Source organism: Acinonyx jubatus, chromosome D2 (assembly GCF_027475565.1).
Source record: "Acinonyx jubatus isolate Ajub_Pintada_27869175 chromosome D2, VMU_Ajub_asm_v1.0, whole genome shotgun sequence".
NCBI lineage: Eukaryota > Metazoa > Chordata > Mammalia > Carnivora > Felidae > Acinonyx > Acinonyx jubatus.
In genome coordinates this window covers 5,015,818-5,038,409 of record NC_069393.1, presented here as the reverse complement: position 1 = coordinate 5,038,409, position 22,592 = coordinate 5,015,818, and the positions used below count along the sequence as shown (strand labels likewise).

General features: G+C 42.3%; 1 protein-coding gene across 3 annotated transcripts in view; it reads right to left on the bottom strand.

The window, feature by feature from the left end:
• The window catches only part of SLC35F3 (solute carrier family 35 member F3), a 394,811-nt gene that overhangs the window by 9,072 nt on the left and 363,147 nt on the right, over positions 1 to 22,592 (bottom strand). For all 3 annotated transcript variants that reach the window (XM_027047018.2, XM_053207914.1, XM_027047020.2), the window contains one exon: positions 5,593 to 5,812. In XM_027047018.2, the coding sequence (XP_026902819.1) occupies positions 5,593 to 5,812 (220 nt within the window). The remainder of the gene's footprint in view (positions 1 to 5,592; positions 5,813 to 22,592) is intronic.

The window sequence follows — 22,592 nt, the reverse complement described above, 5'->3', positions numbered from 1 at the left end:
CCTCAGCTGCCTACAACAATATCAGTCGCCACTTACTAACTCGGCGGTCACGGGCTAAGTGTTCTCTATGTATTTTCCCGCTTTATCCTCAAAACAGGTAGATACGATCATTCGTTTCATTTTGTAAACATGAAAGCTTTGGCTCAGGGAGGCTACGTCACTCGCCCAAAGTCACAGCGCTGGTGTGTGGCTGAGCGGGGACGCCAAATTTCAGGTCTGTCTGGTTGCAAAGTCACTGTTTATCTCAACAGGAAAGGCTGGCTCACGTCGCATGCTACCGCCAACCACCCTGTCTGCAGTTGGAACTGTGGTTTCCTTCGCGGCTTAAACATAAAATTTCAGGTTAGTGCAAGGTGCTGCGGCTGAGCGTCACGCAGCCTGAGTTACAAACTTCTGGTAGGCTCCTCACACAGTACTTCCGGGTCATGATAAATCTGCCCGGAGGAACACAGAGGCTGTCGAGAGAGCAGGTGATGGTCATCTGCTAGAGAAGTGCCAGGCCCGTGCCTGCCTACTTGTCCTTTCTGGGTTAGTGACTCGCTGTTAGGCAGATGCTTCATCCCGCATCACACACGGCATCTATTTCATACTCAGATGCTACCCATCCTGTGTGCGACTGCTCACGTAGGGAGAGAAACAGAGACCGTGAGACAGTAAGGGGGTTTTCTTCCCCCCCCTCCAGAAGAAGAGAGGGGCAAGTGATAAGGCCAGCAGGGAAAGAGGGCGGCTTCTGGTCCAGGGGACGCACACAGCGCAAAGATGCCGCTTGCAACAGTTTAACCTGGCTGGGCACCGGAGGTCCGCAGAAGAGAAAAATAAGTAGAAAAAAAGGAGGGGAGAAAACAGCTGCCTCTCAGACGATTTGGTGCAGCCCCAACGGCATTTGAGCCTTTTCAACCTTGGGGCTGAAGTTTCAAGGAAATGAAGGGGATCGGGGGCTTATTTTCTCCTGAAGACTTACGAGGCTGGTCTCCAGCCTCTGGCTCGGTCTTCCCTACTGGGTAAATAACGAAGGGCTGAAAGCTTCCGCCTGCGCTGAGCTGTGCGCAAGAGTGGAGGGAAGGGGTTGGAGGGGTAAGAGTGAGAACCTTCCAGTCAGCAGTCGGGAGCCCGGGCCCCAAGATTTCATTCTGACAGGTGGCACCGGGGGACTGTGGTCCCCCCCCCCGACCTCACTGGCTCAGACCTCCAGTTCTCCTCTTCGGAGTCCCTGCCACAGGTCACAGGGGACTCCTGTGAGCTCCACTGTGAGGCCCCCACTCTCCTGGCACCAGCAGCCCTGATGGGACCCCTAGCCCTGAGCCTGGGGCACCCCCACGGTGCTGGAGCTAAGCTCACTCTTAATGCCCCCCGAACAGCAGGGCAGAGCTGAAACACCCTGTGGATTTGGGGGGGGGGGGAAACCTGGAAGTCCTCCCTCAAGCCTGATGTTTTCTTTCAAGATCCCAGTTCTATCTTTAAAAAAATACGTGCAGGGGCGCCAGGGTGGCTCAGTCCGTTAGGCATCCGACTTCAGCTGAGGTGATGATCTTTCGGTTCGTGGGTTCGAGCCCCGCGTCGGGCTCTGTGCTGACAGCTCAGATTCTGTGTCTCCCTCTTTCTCTGCCCCTCCCCCCGCTTGCGCTCTTATCACTATCCAGCAAGGCCAGACACGCCTGTCCTGTGGTTTCACATGTCCCTTGTCTAGATCGGGGTGTCCCTGAGGGAGAATGCGGGGTTTGAGGAGGAAATAAAGAAAAGTAGACAGCCGAATTTCCCCCAGCCCTCCTTTCTCCCACCTTCCACCACCCCCTCCAGGTAGCCCACTGACCTGTCCCAAAACGGGGACTTGGGGCTTCAGACTGGTGGCTGACAGAGGCCCTAAGACCAAGAAGGGTGAGATCACCATCTCTTCTCCAGCTGGAGGGGAGGAGAGTTAGACACAGGAGACTCCGAGGCCAGTGTGGTGCCAATTACCCTTTTAGTGGTGGCCTCGCCTCGCGTGGTGACCCCACCAGAGCCTGCCTGGCCCCACTACCCCATCTCCAATGTCAGGCTGAGCGGAAGGAGGTGAAGCCCTCGAACATCCAGGAGGAAAGGTGGGTGCAGCACCACAGTCGGGCCCCCTCTCAGACGGGCTCTGCCCTCTACTCTGCCCAGACGCGCGATGGGCCGCGCGTCCTCTGCCTAACCAAGCCCCGGGTGCTGCACTGTGGATGTCGACAGTTGGGGGCAATTTTGAGAAATGGAAAGGACACGTTTTAAATATACTTCCCCTAACACTTCCCCTCCCAGCTCCTGGCTGCTCTTCCCCACTCAGAAGAGTGTAACAGGAAGGGGCTGGCTGTGAGCCCTCCAGTGACCCCCCCCCCACCTCCCCCGCCGTGCTCTGTGTCCCAGCTCCCCCCAGCTGTGCTCAGGTGGCAGGGGGCAGCCTCCCAAACAGAAGGCAGTCGAGATCGGAAGTGGAGCTACCACTCAGGGATGGCCCCTCGGGCGACAGCAAGAAAGCACTGTCATTATTGAAAACATCAGCTGGAATCTGACATGGGAACTGGTCTGGGAAAAAGCACGGATCCCCGGGAATGTGCTGCTAGGCTTTGGGGGCCCACGTGAATGATCTCTCAGGTGGCTGTCTTGCTTCTGCCCCAGTCCCTCCTGGCTGGAAAGCCCTAGCTATTGGGGGCTGTTATGAACAGATGCCCAGGAAGCAGAAGATCCCATCATCTTCCGTTTCTACCGAGATGGGGGTCTCACCCAGACAAGGCTTCTTTATCCAGCTGCTGAGCACAGCTGGGAGGGCTTTGGCTTTAGCAGAGGCCTTCCTCATGCCCCAAGTTCTACCTGCTTTCGTTCAGCCGCTGCTTTTGCTACACAAAACTGCCTCCCTAGACATCTGTCGGCTTCCGGGACTGTCACCAGAAGAATGGAGCTGATCCAACAAACCCCTCCAACTGAGAAGGAATGATCAAAATAACAACACTGAGAAAGGTAACAGTTACTGGATATTATGTGCCGAGCACACATCATCGTATTTTACTCTCACAACTGTCCTGTAAAATAAGTAACAAAGGCTCAGAGACGTTAAGTAACTTGCTCAAGGCCCAACAGCTTGTAAGAGTGGAATCAAAATCCAAAGCCTAGTCGTTTGACTCTAGACTGGAACATCTCCCTATTGCATCAGAAACCCTGAATCTGGAGAGCTGGGGGGACGTACAGAAAGCCCATCTAAGCACAGGGTGAAAGGGGACACAATGGCCAACGTGGGCTGCTTTCAACAGTCCCCTCTGATGCCTTAAGTGGCCGGAATCTCTGCAGCATGAGAAGATATGTTTGCTTCTTCTTGGCCAGACCATGTGACCTGGACCAGTTGATGTTTTCCAGGAACCACAGCCCTTGTGATGTAACTGTCGTAATAACGCAGATCCTCTGGGCGGGCTGTTCCCACAAACATAAGGTTGGTGCTCCTTTGTCTTAACGTCTGTGAGATTCTCCAGCTCATATGCTCAGCCCCCAGGATGGGGAACACTGTCAGTTTCCTCCAATGTCTGGAAATTTTGTGCTTGGATAACCCAGCAGTCTGAGGGAAATCCAAAAGAACCCTTGCACCAGTTAGATATTATCTTGGACCTAGGTTTCCCATCTGTTATCAAGGGGGAGATTTCCCATCACTCTGGCCACTGCTGGGGTCTCACAGATTTTGCTAGCTCTCTGAATTCTTAAAGACGGGAAGAGGGGAATACACCATGACTTGGAGTGGGAAGCTCTTGGATGGGGGAGGGGGGGTCACATGCTTCTCAGAGGATTAATGCTTATTAGAGAGACCCATAGCTACACAGCACTTCACAGGTTACAAAATTTCATCGCCAGTACCAGCTTCTGGGACCTTCTTTTCAGTGCTGGCCTAGTGATGGCTTCAACACAAAATTTTGTTCAGTATATAGTGGTCAGCGCAGACCAAACTGACCAAGTGGCCAGGATGGGTAGACAGGATCATAGTTCAAGGGATGTCATGGGAGAAAACCCTCCTATCCATGAATAGCAACAAAGGAAAGATCTGGGTATGTCACATCGTTCTCTACGGGTCTAGGAGGGTTTCAAGTATTTCCCAGCCTACTTCTCTTAACCTCAAAAAAAAAAAAATCCAGCTTCGGTGCAGAATTCATCTTGAAGTTTCTCTTCCCGATTAACAGAGTCTCATTTGGAATTTGCTTTGGACGTGAGAATCATGCCGAAGAGTTTCCTGAATTCCCTTGGCATGTGGCAGCCAAATGAAGTCACAATGGGCTTCAGGCCATCGGAGTCTGCAGAGTCCAGGCAGGCGGGCTGTTGGACAGATTACCGCTGGAAGCACCTGTGTTTTTTGTGGCGAAGTATTAGATCATGTATTTGCTGAAAGCTTTTCTGGGTGGTAGCACAGTGAGCGAGTTTTGATTCCAAAATTAACACTGAGACTCAAAACAAAATTTCCCCCTACTGCAAGCTAAAAATACTACCCAGCAGTTGACTCATGTCCCCACTGCTGTTTGAGTAACTAGGTGGGTGTGAATCCTCCATCAGGGTGATGTCATTATCCTCAGGACAATGAGCACAGGATACAAGTGGAGGGCCTGGAGTGGAGCCTGCCCCTTGCTGGATGCCTGTGTGGTTCACGGTCACAGAGCTGCCCATCAACAGGGCTCTCAGCTGCATGGCCGGCCCACGTGGCCCGACGGGCAGGAAGGAGTAAGCGATGTGCCCCGTCTACAAGAGGACGGGCTGTGTGGCCAAATCCCCTTTTGTCCTTGTTTGTGGCAAGGAGGTGATGGGGCAGTATCAGCTCCTGGCCACCAAAGGGAGGCGAGCAGAAGCCACCAGGACTCTGTCAACTGAACTGTCACCTTGTGCTTTCATTCAGGGTGAGTCCCTTGCTATTACAGCTGACAGTTGACAATGCACCTATCATATTTCACACAACTGTTAGGAAATTTGACTGGCTGAGGTTGACTAGATTTTGACAGAATTTACTAAGTCTCGGATCTCACAACAAGAAGTAATTCACAGGATATAATTTCCCTCTCCCTTCGCCTGGGGTGTGAAGGAAATGAAACCGGCCCTCCACAGTCTGGATTTAGCCTAAGTGCATCCGGCCCACTTTGGCTTGTACACACGGTCCAGACAAAGGGTCTACCAAGACTGCGCGCATATGTGGATGCGGAAGGATCCTCAGGCTTTCAGATGCGTCCTAAGCAAAGAGCGATAGGGTTAGCAGAGAGCTCCAGGCTGCAGGGCACTGCTGCCCAGGAGAGAGAGAGAAAGCACGCAGAGAGGAAATGCATCACCATCCCCAGGTTGGGTCCCCGACTGGCACACACTTTGGGGAATGCTTGCTGAAATGCTTGAAATGAACGGTGCTTTAATGAATGCTGGTCTAGTATGGTTTGCAAGCAAGAGAGTTTGCAAGGCGCACCAAGAACCAGGCCCTCTGCCGGGGCTCCTTTTCTGCTGCAAATCAGAAGGGAAGTGGTCAGCAGTTTATGCTTATGACGCAGCACATGGAGGTAAGCAAGCCAATGGGCAGGTTTTGGTTGACATGACCAAGTGAGGGAGGAAGACAGAGAATAAGGAACTTACCCTCACTCCCATGAACCTGTCCCTGAGAACGATCCATGAGAGCAAGAACACAAAAGCTTTGTTGCAGCAGAATAAGACGGAGACATCCGTAGTGTTTATTTTCTTTATTGCATGTAAGTACAGGTAGTTTGTGAGTGTCCAAAGAACACCAAAGGGTGCTGCCTTGGTAAAAAACACCTTCAAAGTCAAGCCATTGTCTCCAAAAAATCGACAGCATTCCCTAAAACAAGGAAAGAGAGGCAGTGTTATTATATTCTTGGGTTGAGACAGATCATTTTTTCCCCTATACCCATTTTTAAAGCAGATGAGGAAGGGGTGGGGTTGCTTATTATTATGTTTTTTGGAACATCTATTAAATAGCTCTTCAACCTATTGCTTTAGTCCATTGAAGAAAATGTCCCACGACGGTCTGACATCATAGATGATTATTCCTTCTGCTTATGCTAAGTTTGGAACTGATGGTTCTAGACAGAAGGTAGTGGAGTGTTGGGCTTATCTGATCGGAAGAAGGCCCAGTTCCATGGCGACTGACTGAGGAATTCTTTTACCTGCTTGTTAAGAGAAGGAAGTCACTAGATCTTTTTCGGGGGGGGCGGGGGTGGGGGGGCGGGAAGAATACTCGAAGAGAACTCACTAAAACATATTTTTAAAAAAGTTTGCCTCCAGCTGGAATTGTCTCTGGTCAGCCAGAGGCAGTCCTTTCTTGGGTGCCTCTAATACATTTTGGCTATGACACAACTAGTGTTAACTATCTGCATTTTCTCTATGAGGCCTTTTTTAGGGTCTGTCCTTCAGCCATGTGGAAGTTCATGTCTCCATGCCACCTAAGAAACTAGCACAGATTCAAGAGCTCAGCATCGGAACAGAGAGGGAGGTGAGGAACCACCTATAGAAGGAGGTTTTTGAATGCTCTTCTGGATTCCAGGGGAAAGGACCATGAGTGTATGGAAAACCATGTCAGAAAAACAAAGCTAACCTTCCACACGCAGAAGAAGACAGCAGAGGAGGCCGTGGGGTAGATGGAGAGGACATCTACCCCCTGAGAGGGGCTTGGTCTGCAGACAGCCTGCTATTGCCAGGACCGCCTGGGAGCCAAGGTCATTGCTCTGCTGCCCTGAGAGCCAGGCAAGGGGATGGGTGGGCAAGGAGCCTGGATCCCATGGCCGTCAGCGCCCAGGCTCACAGACTGTGCCCAGTGCAGCTGATGCATGAGCGAGTGAGGACAGGAGTGAGAGAAAAGAAATAACTAGAATAAGCGGAATACCCCAGCGTGGGGGAAGAGGGGGATAGCTATAGTCTATGCCACTTAAATTTAAAATGCAGCAGGAGAGGAGAAAAATTAAGAGCACGCATCAAAGGGGATTTGGCATGATTTTTATTTTAATTTGTCCTTATCATTAATCCAAAATGCAATCCGCCTTCGCTCATGACTTGACTGTGGGATCGCCACAGAAGAGACAGGGAAACGCATGCTCTTTCACTGAACTCAGGGGCCTCTGTTGCTTGTAAACCACCACCAGGGGAATGCGTCCGAATTTCTAAAGTTACCATGAAACCAATTCGACTGAATTGATTCCAGTGCGGCTTTATACAGACGAAGCTCTCATCTGATAGGTTGATGTTTCTGCTGCTGCATGATCTTCATACAATATTTCAGTGGAATTTTTCTAGGGGGTTTTCTTGAGTCCCTGTGCATGGAACAGTCTTCTTTCCTTCAGGGGTGATGACCAGGGATGGCTTCCTTCAAGTTTGCGTTTGACAGTAGCCATAAAGTGGTGTCAGTCCTTTCAGCATGATCAATAGGAAATACAAATTAAAAAAATTTTTTTAATGCTTATTTATTTTTGATACAGAGAGAGGGAGAGACAATGTGAGTGGGGGAGAGGCAGAGAGAGAGGGAGACATAGAATCCGAAGCAGGCTCCAGGCTCTGAGCTGTCAGCACAGAGCCCAACACAGGGCTCAAGCCCACAGACCATAGATCATGACCTAAGCCAAAGTCGGATGCTTAACCGACTAAGCCACCCAGGAGCCCCAGGAAGTACAAATTTTAACTCTACTTAGAAGTTACCCTTCTTAAGGGAGCACAATGAAAGTAGGATTTCTAAGTTTCCCTGACTCACTAGTATAAAAAATGATTCATGCTGTGGCAGGGGCCATCCGAAGTCAGTTGGACACGTTATGTCCTCTCTAGGTTCTAAGGAGACCAAGATGATTGGCCCTGAGCCAGTGAAACTTGTGCTGTTTTATAGTTAGAGTTGGGGGAGAATGTCCTTGGAGAGAGAAGAGAAGAAATTATATCAATGAAACAAGAACAAATGGCTATAAAAAAGGAGACAATCTTGGAAATTAAATAAAGGATAGCTAAACTAAAAAGATTAAATAGAAGAATTGCACATAAAGCCAAGATAATCTCTCATGAGAGAAGGAAAGAGAAAGAATCTATGTGTGAGTCTTCCAAAGTGTGATGGTTGTAGAAGCGGTGGGGAAGGGGGATCCATGCTGGAGATGGAAAAGGCAAGATTTCTGAGCCCAGTAGAGTTCTTTTGGCCCTTTGTGGACTGATGGCTGGGGAAGTACAGCTAAGATGGGCAGATCTGGGTTCTAAGGAGACCAAGATGATTGGCCCTGAGCCAGTGAAACTTGTGCTGTTTTAAGACTAAAGGCTGTGCACTAATCTATGTCAGGTATATATACCCTTGATTGCAAGGGGACTCAAGAGAGATGATGAGCACAAATTCTTTTCTTCCAGATATCTCTTCTTGGTACACAAAGAATAGAGTATAGTAGAGACTCTTGACTTGTTTTTGCTTAAATGATATGACAGTTGAATGCCCTTCTTTCTTTGGCAGACCAAGTACTCAAGGCTGGCAGGGTATTCTCCAGCAAGCTCAAACCCTTTGGTTTCTACCAACTGAGTCATGTGTTAGCAGAGATTTAGATGTTGTTTGTTTCCAATCCTGCTTGTGCCAACTGTTCTTGGTTATTTCAACTGCATAATTTATTAGATATTTCCTAAACCAACGAAATATAGTGAAAAAAGAAAGTTGTGTTTTCTCTATGAAATCTAAGTAGAGAGTTTCATGGGAAAGTCAATAAAAATCACTAAAACATTGCTCTTGAGTAACCCAACTAGGACAGCCTGACTCAGTGGAATTAGGATGGCCATTTTTTTTTAAACCAATAAGCACTTATTTATCACTTGTTGTAATCACAATTCTAGACAAGGCACTCTGGCTGATAAAGAACAAGTAAACAGTGCTTCCTTGGTCTTGAGAATATTAGAGTGCGATCAGGGAGAGAAAACTGATTTCCTCAACAGCAAGAAATGCAAATTTAATCACATATTAGATGGTGTGGAATATAACAGTGCCATAGAATTCATGTTTAAGGAAGAGATTTGAACTGATTGGACAAGGCCTCACACAAGATATGGATTTTGACCTGAACATTCAAGGATAGGTAGGATTTATAGTTAGAGTTGCGGGAGAATGTCCCTGGAGAGAGAAGAGAAGAAATTATATCAATGAAACAAGAACAAATGGCTATCAAAAAGGAGACAATCTCGGAAATTAAATAAAGGATAGCTAAACTAAAAAGATTAAATAGAAGAATTGCACATAAAGCCAAGATAATCTCTCATGAGAGAGGAAAGAGAAAGAGAGAGAAGGAGGAGGAGGAGAAGGAGGAGGAGGAGGAAGGTAACATTAGAAGGTCAAGCCAGGAGGTCCAATATTAAACTAAAAGAAACTCTAGACTAAAGGGAAAATGGAAAAAATGAAGTGGAGAAAATTACAAAAGAAATAATGCAAGAAATGTTTTTAGAAATGTAGGATATGAATCTTCATAACAAAAGGGCTTACCAAGTACCAAGAAAACTGGCTGAAGGAAGAACCAAAACAAAGCACATATTTGTGACATGAAGGGATAAAGAGAAAATGTAAAAACTCTCAAGAGAAATAAAACCAAATAGGTCCAAGGGGTAGCAAATTGTAATAGCACCTGATATCTCAAAAACCAAAATGGAAGCTATACAATAATGACTTTAACATTTTTCAAGGGCAATGTTTTTTGGGAGCCAAAATTCTGTTACCAGCCAACCATCAATTAAATGGCACAGTAGGATAAAGACATTTTCAGTTATACAGTACTCAAAAACATAGTCTCCCTTACTATTAGAGGACAGGCTGCACCAACACAAGGGTATAAACCAAGAAAGAAGATATGGCAGCAGGAGGCATGGCTCCAACACAGGCAAGAGTGAAAGCTAGTCCCAGGAGGAGGCTCCACGGCAGATCACGTGGGGCTCTGGAAATGGAATCTCCAGGGAAGTCTTCTGATCAAACCAGCACAGGGAATATATTGGCAGGTTTTTGAGATGGCAGGAGATTTAGGAAAAAATATCAATCATTACTGGAAATCAGGGTAAATGAGACAAAAGAGGCAAATGTTTCTGGCAGGAGAAATGACAAGTTGTTCATAAAAGGAGACAGTCGCTGGGCACTATTTGCATGCTTATAATAATGAAAACACTATTAACCAAATGTTGAGGTAGCATTATGTTGACAGGAACAGAATCAGGGCAAGTGGGTATAGGAGGGGTCAGAAATCAATAGATGTCTACATGGGAGAAACACGGAGATAAAAATTTTACATAAATTGGCATAAATAACACAAGAATTGGGAGTGGCTGAGAGTGAGGAGGTATGGACAGGGGCTGCAATTTTTTAAAAATAATTATTTTACTACCATTTGCTTTCTCAAAGTATGTACATGTATTAAACTGCTAAAAATAAAAAACATTATTTAAAAACACTCAAGAGAGGTCAAGGTCGCTGTGGCTGAAGTTGAAATGTGAGTGCTCTCAGACAGTTCTGTGGAGTGCAGTTTGAAAACCGTAATTGCAGAGAAACCCTGCAAGGTACAGATAAAAATGCTGTGGCCCAGACAGATTAAATGATGTATTCAAGTTCAGTCAGTGGTGGAGCCAGACCCGCAGCCTGTGCTCACTCCCCAGTGAACACTCTCAATGGTCCCCCTTTCTTTTGGATCCTGTCACCATTTAGATAGGCCTAAGCCTCACCAACCTTAAAATATAACCCCCAAAGCAAAAGCAAGCATCCTATCAGCCCCCCGTCCTCCCTCATCCCCTCTTTCAGAGCCAAGATTTTTCAGAATGGTTGTCTGCACTCAAGTCCCCCACACCCACCTCTCTCACTCTTCCGTTTACAAACCCACCATCAGCTCCCACCACTCACCCAAACCCTTGGCCCGATAACTAATGAGCTCTGCACTGCTACATCCAACAGGTACCTTCGGATGTTCCTCTTTCTCTTGGAAGCCTCTGACGTTGTTGACTATTCCTCCTTGAAGCACCTTTCTTGACTTCCAACTCCGCACACTCCTCTTGGTGTCCTTGAACCTCTCCGCCCACTGCCAAAGCTTCCTCTGAAAGACTTCTTCAGTATTTTCCTAGATTTCTCTTCTACTATCTCCTCTTTTTGTCCGGCAGTCACTGAGCAACCTCATCTACTGTTCTAGTTTCAAAGCCCAGCTGGTGATCTCTAGTTAAGACACTTCTACTGGATACCATCTGCATGGTGGACATCCCAGACACCTCAAATCTGGCCTTCTCAAATGGATGTGATATCTTCCCCCTCAACCTTCAACCACGGCATGGTACCATGATTCATATTTCTACCCAGGCTACATATACTTGGGAATCATTTTTAAGAATGTCCCCCCTTCTTCACATCTAACTCATTCACCAAGACCTATAGATTATTTCTCCTAAATATCTCATTCCCATGGCCACTGCCCTGGCCCATGCGTCTTCCCCTCTCACTTGGACCACTGCTGCCACAGCTAATTGAGCTTCTGTCTCCACTGTTGTTTCTTTTCCAATCCATTCCATTGTCCATGCTACAGCCAGAGAGGTCCTCCTCTCACCTCGCCTTCTCTTAGGATAATGGCCAAGCTTCCCTACAAGGCTTGTCAAGTCCTTCCTGACCTGGCCTTATTCCATCCATTAACTTACCCATCACTACTTCCCCACCCATACTCTGAACTTCACTCACCTTGAACTCACTTCAGTTCTCTGAATTCATGTTTTTTCTTTCTCTGCTCTAGGTCTCAACCCATTCTCCATTTCCTTTTACTGAAACACTCTTACTTTCCCCCTCTTTCTTTGGTTGATTTCTTCCCATCCACTGGGTACCAGTTCACATACCCCTTCAGTGAAGTGTGCCTGATATGTGCTCCCCAAATGCCATATACTCCTTATCACACATACAGTACCCTCCGTTGTAACTGTACTTTACTGTAACCATTTATTTCATCATCTGACTTCTTCATTAAAAAATAAGCTCCTTGTAGTCATTATATTTTTGCTTCATCTTATATCCTCATAGCCTAAGACATAATCTCTCTCTATCTCTATCTACATACACACCATTAGTCTTAGAAATCCAAGGGATCCTTTAAAAATACGGATTACCTGGGGGTTCCTGGGTGGCTCAGTCACTTGAGCATCCAGCTCTGAATTTCAGCTTGGGTCATGGTTTGTGAGATCAAGCCCCATGTCATTGTTGGGCTCTGTGCTGAATGGTATGGAGCCCACTTGGGATTCTCTCGCTCCTTTTCTCTTTGCCCCTCCCCTGCTCATGCTGTCTCTGTCTCAGAAAAAATAAATATAAAAAATAAATATAAAAAAAAAGATTGCTTGGATTCAACCCTAGATATACTTGATCAAATTGTCTAGTAAGGAGCCTAGAATCCTATAGAGAATGGTGCTGTTTACAGAAAGGGTACATTCTTGACAACATTCCATGGTTCAAAACTTACAAATCTTGATTCGTTTTTCCCACAGTATACTGTATTTCTGTTTGCCAGTGAATGTTAACACTGCCACCTGGCATTTATAGTTCCCTTGGCCTCCCAGAGCTGATATTGTGATTCTTATTTAACATTTAAACTCTCAAGAGAGTCACATTATTTGAAATTTTATGCATAAATGAATCATTAGTCATACTTACATTTTGTTATTGCAAATTTGCATTAAAATGTGACTGCTCTGTATTTTTTAAAATTTCCAAACGATTCTCATGTGCAGCTAAGTGTGGATTCAGAAGTTCTCTGTTTTCTTGCTTTAAAAAATGTTTTTAATTGTGGTAAAATCCACATAACATTTACGATTTTAAGCATTGTTTAGTGTAGTTCAATAGTGTTAAGTACATTCATATTGTATAATCAATCTCCGGCACTCTTTTCATCTTGCAAAACTGAAACCCTGCACTCATTAACAACTCCCCATTCTTCCCTCCCCATAACTGCTGGCAAACAGCATTCTACTTTCTGCCCCTGTAAATTCTGACTACTCTAGGACCTCATATAAGTGTGACAATATGGTATTTGTATTTTTGTGACTGGCTTATTTAACTTAGTATAATGTCCTCAAGGTTCATCTATGTTGTGTCATGTGGAAGAATTTCTTTCCTTTTTAAGGCTGAATAATATACCATTGTATGGATATACCAACATTGTGTTTACCCATTTATTCATTGATGGACGCTTGGGTTGTGTCACCTCTTGACTATTGTCAAGACTATAAAAAAAAAAAATAAATAAAAATAATAAAAAAAAAATTAAAAAAAAAATAGGGGCGCCTGGGTGGCGCAGTCGGTTAAGCGTCGGACTTCAGCCAGGTCACGATCTCGCGGTCCGTGAGTTCGAGCCCCGCGTCAGGCTCTGGGCTGATGGCTCAGAGCCTGGAGCCTGTTTCTGATTCTGTGTCTCCCTCTCTCTCTGCCCCTCCCCCATTCATGCTCTGTCTCTCTCTGTCCCAAAAATAAATAAACGTTGAAAAAAAAATTAAAAAGAAAAAAGACTATCATCTAAGACTATTGACTATAATTATTGTGAATAATGCTGTCATGAACATGAGTGTACAGATATCTCTTTGAGATCCTGATTTCAATTCTTTTGTATATATACCCTGAAGAAGAACTTCTCGATCACGTGGTAATTCTACTTTCAATTTTTTGAGGAATGGCCATAGTGTTTTGCATAGTGGCCACACGTATTCCACCAAAAGTGCACAAGGGTTCCAATTTCTCCACATCCTTATCAACACATATATTTTTTTTAATTTTAATGTTTATTGTAGCGATTGTATGGACGTAAGGTGGTATCTCGTGGTTTTGATTTCCTTCATGATTTCCCTCACAATTAATGATCTGGAGCATCTTTTCATGAGATTGTTGGCTATTTGTATATCATCTTTGGAGAAATGTCTGTTCAAGTTCTTTGTCTATTTTTAATTGTTGGTTTTTGTTGTTGTTGAGTTGTAGGAGTTCTTTATATATTCTGGATATTAACCCCTTATCAGATATATGATTTGCAAATGTTTTCTCCCATACCATTTCACTCTGTTATGTCCTTTACTGTGCAAAAGTTTTTAATTTTAATATAATCCAATTTATTTTTACTTTTGTGGCCTATGCTTTTGGTGTCATATCCAAGAAATCGTTGCCAAACACAATTTATAAACTTTTGTCCTTATGTTTTAAGAGTTTTATAGTATTAGCTCTTACATTTAGATATTTGATCCATTTTGAGTTAATTTTTGTGTATCATGTAAAATTAGCATCCAACTTTATTCTTTTGCATTTGAATACCCAGCTTTCCTAGCACTATTTGTTGAAAAGACTGTCCTTTCCCATTGAATGATCTTAGTATTCTTGTCAAAAATCATTAACCATGTATGTCAGGGTTTATTTCTGGGTTCTCTATTCTATTTCATTGGTCTATAAATCTGCCTTTATTCCAGTATCACACTTCTTGTCAGTTTTGATTACTATAGCTTTATAATGTTTTGAAATCAAGAAATGTGAAACCTCAAACTTTATTCTTTTCTTTCAACATTATTCTGGCTATTTTGCATTCCTTGAGATTCTATATTAATTTTAGGATGGATTATTCTATTTCTGAAAAAAAATGCTCTTGGAATTTCGGTAGGGATTACTTTAAACCTGTAGATTGCTTTGGGTAGTACTGATATCTATCAATATTAAGTCTTTCAATCAATGAACAAACACTAAATGATGGGTGATGTCTTTTCACCCATTTTGTGTCTTAATTTCTTTTAGGAACATTTTGTAGTTTTCCATATAGACACCTTTCACTTCCTGGGTTGTTTGCTTCTAAGTAATTTATCCTTTTTGATGGTATTATAAATGTAACTGTTTTATTCTCTTTCTTTTTCAGAAAAAAATTTAAAAAATGAAATACAACATGTATTTCTTTAAGTGCACAAAGATTAAAGTATACAGTCTGATTAATTTTTATAAAGAAAAATTATACACATAACACCATCTCTATCAAGATATAGAATATACCAGCACCCTAGAATCTTCCCCTGTGGCCTCTCTTAGTCATTTCCTGCCCTCTAAATATAATCATTATGGAGAGTTCTGTCACAATAGTTTACTTTTCCTTTATAAAGATAGAACCACACATTATATTTATTCTTTTGTGTCTGGTTTCTCTTACTCAGTATGATGTCTGAGAGATTTTAGTTGTAGGTAGCTGTAATTCAGTTGCTTTATAGTATCTACTTTATGAATTTACCACAATTTACTCATTCTTCAGTTGATAGACATTGAGTGGTTTTATGAATTTAGAGAGTATCCATTTATATTTTACCACATATTTGCTCTTCTTAAAGTTTATCATTCTTTTCTGAATTATACTTCCATCTGGATTGTTCCTTCTGCCTTAAGAGTCCCTTTAAGTATTTTTTTCTACTATTGGTCTGTTTGTATTAAAGTATCTTTATTTTGCTTTCACTATTTAAGGACATTTTCACTGGATTTAGGATTCTAGATTGACAGTCATATTATTTCTGCCCTTTGAAGAAATAATTCCATTGTCTTCCAGCTTTCAGTTTTTCTGTTGAGAAATCAATTGTCAGTTTGTTAATACGTCTTTTGATCTCTTGATAATAATCTCATTTTTCCTAGTTTCTTTAAAGATTTTGTATTTACTTTGGTTTTTAACAGATTTGCTATGACGGTAATAGGTGTGGTTTTCTTTTATACGTTTTTTTTTTTTTTTTTTTTTTTGTTTCAGATTTATAAATCTTGACTCTGTGGCTTGATGTCTTTCATCAATTTTGGAGAATTCTTGGCCAATATACTCATACTTTTCCCTCTACTCCTGGTACTCTAATTATACACACACCAGACCTATCCACTGTTCTCTTTATGTATCTTGTACTTCTTTTTGTATTTTCCATCCCCCCTTTTTTCAATCTTATTTGTAACTGACCTATTTTTCCATTTTACAGATTCCTCTTTTGTTGTGTCTAATCTGTTGTTAAACTCATGAACAGATCCTTGCCTTCTGTTGTATTTTTCAGTTCTAGAATTTTCATTTGATTATTTTTCATAGATTTTTATTTCTCTGGTGAAATTTTTCATATGTTCAGCATTCCCTTGAACATATTAATCAGTTATTTTACGGTGTGCGTGTACCTGGTACTCCAAAATCTAGAACATCTCTGAATCTGTTTCTAACGCCTATTTTATTTTTTTCTTAGGTTTTGGTCACCTGTCTCTTGGCAAGCTGTATTATTTTTGATTGATGACAGACTACATATGGAAAATTTTAAGGCTGTGGACGATGCTTTCTTCTTCTAGTGTAGATTTAATTTCTTCTGGTATGAAGATCACCTTGGCTAATTGATGCTAGCCAATTTCCATTTTCATCCCTTACTCTTAGGTCACAGCTCTTTTATTGGTCTCAGTTGAAAGTATCTCCTGCTTTGTGGGCTTGAACCCCAACTTTTCACTCCAGGACCATGAAACTACTGAAGTTTTTGACCCAGTGGCTGATTTTCTACTTGGTTCCAGCTACAAACATGCATATCTCAGGAATCAGATAATGCTTTGGGGGGATAATTGCACATGAAAGTCAGGTTCACTTCTGACCTCTTTTCTTTTTTCCTGGGATCCTGAATCAATCCCAACCCATGGCTACCTTGGCAGCCTTGAATTCCTAATTTTATATTCCTATCCCAATGACTGCTGTAAGCTCTATGCTGTTAATTTCTGTTTGGCTTCTATAATCCACTCTGTGAATTTTTCAAAAGGGAAAAGAACCAGAAAATGTAAGCTTCCCTTCATGTGTTCCCTTTTACTCTGAGATCTTCGTGCTTCAAGTCCTGGCTGTACAGGTTGTTCTCTATGCCTTCAAACAATTTTTTAAGGTATTTTCCCCAAGTTTTAGAATTCTTTATGGAGGAAGGATTGATATTTTGTTATAGAACTATCTCCCTTGTTAAACTATTAACATTTAGAGGCTTCGAGGATGTTCTGAAATAGCCCTGGGTAGGTGATGATAAATTAGCCACACTGGTGTCAAACTGATGATTCTTGGGCCCACTCCAGAGATTTTGTTCCAGTAGGTTTGGAATGGGGAACAGGGATTTATATTTTTAAAAGATGCTTAGGAGATTCTGATGTACATCCAGATTTGGGAGGCAGTTCTCTAGATTGCTGTTTCTGAAAGTGTATCTGAGGAACATTATAACACCTGGTGCACTTATCATCCTGGTCTGAGCCACCATCATATCTCAGAAAGATTATCATCGCCATTTCTATTTTTGTTTCCCTCTTTTAAAATGTAAGTCAGATCATGCTATTCCTTTGCTCAGAAACTTCCACTGGCTTCCCATTTTATTCAGAGTAAAATATGTAAATTGGGAAGATTTGCCATGGTTCTCTCCCTCACCCCTTCAGGTCTCTGCTCAAATGTCAGAGAGGTCTTCCCAGACCCATAGTGAAATCACGATCTCAATTCCCCTCATTTCTTTATCACTTGGGTTCACACTCTCTGACATGCTATATGTCTACTTTAAAATTTTTAAAAATTATTTTTGTAACTGTTCGTGTTTACAGAATGATTTGCAGTTCTTTTATTTTTTTATGAAATTTATTGTCAAATTGGTTTCCATACAACACCCAGTGCTCCTCCCAACAGGTGTCCTCCTCAATGCCCATCACCCACCCTCCTCTCCCTCCCACTCCCCATCAACCTTCAGTTTATTCTCAGTTTTTAAGAGTCTTTTATGCTTTGGCTCTCTCCCTCTCTAACTTTTTGTTTTCTTCCCCTCCGCCATGGTCTTCTGTTAAGTTTCTCAGGATCCACATAAGAGTGAAAACATATGGTATCTGTCTTTCTCTTTTAATTTTATTTATTTTTGAGGTGGGGGAAGGGGCAGAGAAAGAGGAAGCCCCAGAATCGGAAGCAGGTTCCAGGCTCTGAGCTGTGAACACAGAGCTTGACGAGGGCTCAAACTCACAAACTGTGAGATGATGACCTGAGCTGAAGTCGGATGCTTAACTGACTGAGCCACCCAGGTGCACCTATGTTTCCATTTTTTTATTGTCTTTGTTCTTCCACCAAAATATGAGCACCATTAAGGCAGAAACTTTGTTTTATTTACTGCTGAGTTCCCAGTGCCTAGATCAATGCCTGGTGCATCATAAGCATTCTATAAACATTTGTTGACAAAGAGAATCCTTGTTTCCACACCAGATGGCTGAATTAGAATTTGGGGGTATGAGGCCCAAAATACCAGCTATCTCAAATGTGTGTATACTCCCAATTCTCTAATGTAAGTCATATCCAGAAAATTAGTTTTAAAGGGGGAAAACACCTATAGATCTCCTCCATTCTTAGTTTTAAGTGTCATCCTATTCCTGGCTATGCCAGGAACATCGGTATTCTCAGAGAATTAATGTAAAGAAATGTGAAAATGGTTCTAAGCTCTCTGTGTGTGTATTTATGTGTGCGTTACTTTCTTGATGTATGTGTGTTTGTCTTGCTCATTGTATTAAAATATTTAAAATTAAGGCAGGGGTAAAAAAGACAATTTCCTGAAGGAAAACTTTATAGAAACAGCCATGGATTAAATGGCTTAAATGTGACATAGCTAATGCCACCTTTAAGCCAGGTGACTATAGATTATCAAAGATAGGACTCCTTAAATTGGAGTCCAGATAATTTAATATCTTGTCACTTCCAGGACCTGGTTATTTAATCCACTGAAAGATACTGTAAAAATTGGTGCTTTAGTTTCATTTCATGTTGCTTAAGAAAAGAAAATTCTAGAGTGATTTATTTCTGAAGAATAGGATTCCAACTACCAGTCATAAGGGTGGAAAGGGAAATATTCATTTTAATTGATTATGTCCAACTGTAGCCTCTGAAGGAAGTAGGTGGTGTGTGTGTCGGGGGGTAAGATTAGAGGGAATATCACTTCTGCAGATGCTAAGGCATTTCAAGCAACTCAATTCCAAGGTGAGAAACCAGACTCTAAACTTTGTTCCTGTCCAAGAACTACCCTCACATATAAGCCATTAGGATAGTACTTGTTAACAGAAAACATGATAAATATCTCACATTCTAGAAGAAAAATGTGAAGCAAACACATTGGCTACATTTATATTCGCAGGAGCTGGAACAACCCAAGAAGTTTGGTGCAAACAGTGTAGATGGCTCTGGGAGATATACAGAGTCCCTGGGGCACACAGACTCATACATTTTGTAAGGACCTCCAGGTCAGAAACCAATTAATGCTGGTTTCTAAAGGGTCCACTGTTAAAACCATAGCACAGTGCCAGGGAAATGTGATTCAGTGCCAGGGCAGGAAGCTCAGGAGATAGATTAGAACCCTAGGGAACAAACTCAGTCTTGAGCATTAGATAGAAACACTATTGATTTTCTTCTGGATCTCTCTCTGTGTTGAGCAGCTCTGGCCTGCTTTAGTACCTACAGCCCAAATCTCTGTACTAAGTTCTTCCTGTCAGGCTCATTAAGAATAATTCCATCAGCCAATGTTTTTGACCCCCACCATCTCTGTCCATAGCTTGTAATAAAATATGCATTTAGTATATACTGGTGGTGATACAATATATTATTCAAATTCAGGGACACACACATATATGGTAGGTGATCAAAAATATAATAGATTTATGTACAAAGATAGAAAAAGAGACTGAATAATGTATAAAATAAAAAATATAGTGGGGGCACCTGGGTGGCTCAGTCATTTAAGCATCCAACTCTTGATTTCAACTCAGGTCATGATCTCATGGTTTGTGAGTTCAAACACCATGTTGGGCTCTGCACTGACAGTGTGGAGCCTGCTTGGGGGTTTCCCTCTCTCCTATTCTCTCTCTCTCTCAAAATAAATAAATAAACTTAATATATATATATATATATATATATATATATATATATATACACACACACACACACACACACGTGTATATATGTGTATATATATGTGTGTGTGTATATATATATATATATATATATATATATATATATATATATATACACACACACACAATTAAACTATATGACTAATTGGGGCTTCCCTTGAGTCACAAATACTAACCAAATTTGTTGAAAATAAAAATAATGATTGGAGATATTACCATAGCAAAATTAGAACCATAATCCCAGTTATACCTTTTATCTCCTTCCTTTCGTAGGTCTTAAAGCATATGGTCAGTCGAGATAAAATGTCATTTAAATAAATTTTTTTAAGTTTATTTATTTATTTTGAGAGAGACAGAGAAAATGCGTGCATGAATAGGGGAGGGACAGGGAGAGAGGGAGAGAAAGAATCCCAAGCAGGCTCCACACTGTCAGCACAGAGCCTGATGCGGGACTCAAACTCACAAAGCATGAGATTGTGGCCTGAGCCAAAATCAAGAGTTGGGCACTTAACTGACTGAGCCACCAGGCACCCCTTAAATATATCTGATATGCAAAAGACAGCTCACTGTGTGAGTTCTGGCTCAGAAGACATGAAAACGAATAAGTAAATGGAAGAATTAGAAGTTGGTAACTAATCAAAGAATTAAAAAAATCTAGGAAACCGTGATAAGGAAGAAATTAAAATAGGTTCTGAAAAATCAAAATAGTGAATCAACAGAGCAGTAGTTGGGGGTGGGCAGGGGGTAGGTGGGGACATAGAGATGCAGGAGAAATTCCCAAAGTATTACTCAGCAACAGGTTCAGATGATCTCTGAGAACCACAAGGGAAGGAAGTTTGTCTTGAAACAGAACTGCATTTCTACCATAGCCTCCCAAGGAGACTTTGGGAAATGCCAGAATCCCTTGGCATGTGGTACATGGGACGGACACACAGCCCTATGGACAGAGGCCGGCTTTCCTGTTACACTGGAAGAGGACCTGCTTCATAGGTCCTCTATGGTCCTTCATCAGCAGATGAACGAAAGACCACCTACTTTCGAGAACAGAGGCATCACAGAAAAAGCCGAGTGGGTTGGGGAAGCTTCTAAGAACAGAGAAGAAATCTGACACCTACTCACTCTGTGACCGAAAGGCAATATATGCTTACTGCTCATGGCCTCTTTACAAATTAGGTTGATCAAAATTTTAGAAAAAAAAGAAAAAAGATTTCATCTGGAATTCCTTAAAGCTGCCTCACCATGAAAGTACTTTAAGGGCAGTTCTTGAGCTAAGCCATGGTCATTCATTCAAAAATACAAACCATCAGGTCAGTGTATCCCTAAGAAAACATGGACAGGATCTCACTTTCTAGTCCATTGCCAACATTCACTTTCAACAAAAAGATTAATCCCAAACAGGTGCGTAGGTATCCACCCTATGAACGCATTTAAAGGTGATGTCTGCCACAGTTTTGCAACTATCACACAGGAGACAGGAAAGCAACGAGAGTGAAGCCCTGAGGAAGCTCCTGTTCATCTTCCAGAGCTTGGGTGTGTTGCCATTTTGTGGGAGTAGAGCACCCTCAAGGGAGGTTAGGAGTGTTCTAAATCAAAGATGTATCTTGTTCCCTAAGGTAGGACTTTTTGCCTAGAAGTTACTTCTTTTAGCCATAATGAGGTTCGTGAGAGCAAAAAGCTCCTTCATCATTATAAAAAAGAAAAGCATTTGAGAAGAAGAAAAAAAGAGCTAATTAGGTTTGCAGCAAGGGGAGCCAAGCCCTCAAAACAGAAGAGTCTCTGACGAAGTCTGGAACCTCCTCAGAAATCCAGAAAAGGAGAGAAGATACAATCACAGAACAGGAAAACAGTTTTGAAACACTGACCTCACCCCCGGAACTGGAAAAACCAAAAGCAACCTAATCATGGGGGTTGAGGTCAGACTTAAGGTAGATCAACAGTCTAATCCTAATAATTGTTTTGCTTCAGTTACCATTCTTAAACTTCTTCCATATGGTAAAAAAACCAACTTGGATTATAGAAGGATCCTAAAAATTAACTATCTCTCACTCCTAACTCCCAATCCCCAGTTCTCCTCAAAGTCAACCACCATAACAGGTTTGTGCCTTCTGGAAAGAGCCTATTCAGAGTCAAACATAAGTGGATACTTTTTTTTTTTTTTTTTGCCATACAGATATTTATATATAATTTAATTATATAGTAAACTGATAAGCTTATCTGCAGTGTGATTAAAGATGTAAAATAATTATTCATCTTTGATGGGCCCTAATTAAAGAATCATTATGAACGGATACAGGCATTGGGGGATGGCTTGTGCCCTATGGTGTGTGCCTACTCTATCTGGTAAAGAGGAAGGAGAGATCAAGGCAAATATTCAATTAAAAGAAAACCTAAGTTCAGGGCCAATAGGAGGCTGCCCTTTAATTTCAAGAAACAATCCAATTGGATTCTTTATCTCTACAATGGGCTTTTAAAAATATTAACTTTGTAGAACATTTTATTTGCTCTCTTAAAGCAATTTTTAAAAACATAAAACAATGTAAAAGAAAAATCTGAAAGGAGAAAAGAAGTCTCACTCATGATGAAATAATTTCAACCCAATTGTGATTTTGACATATTTCCTTCAGGTTTCTCCCCACACAGATGTTCTACCCACATGTAATCATTATGCACACTCAAGGCCATATCTTGCTTTTTTAACTGACAACATCTCATA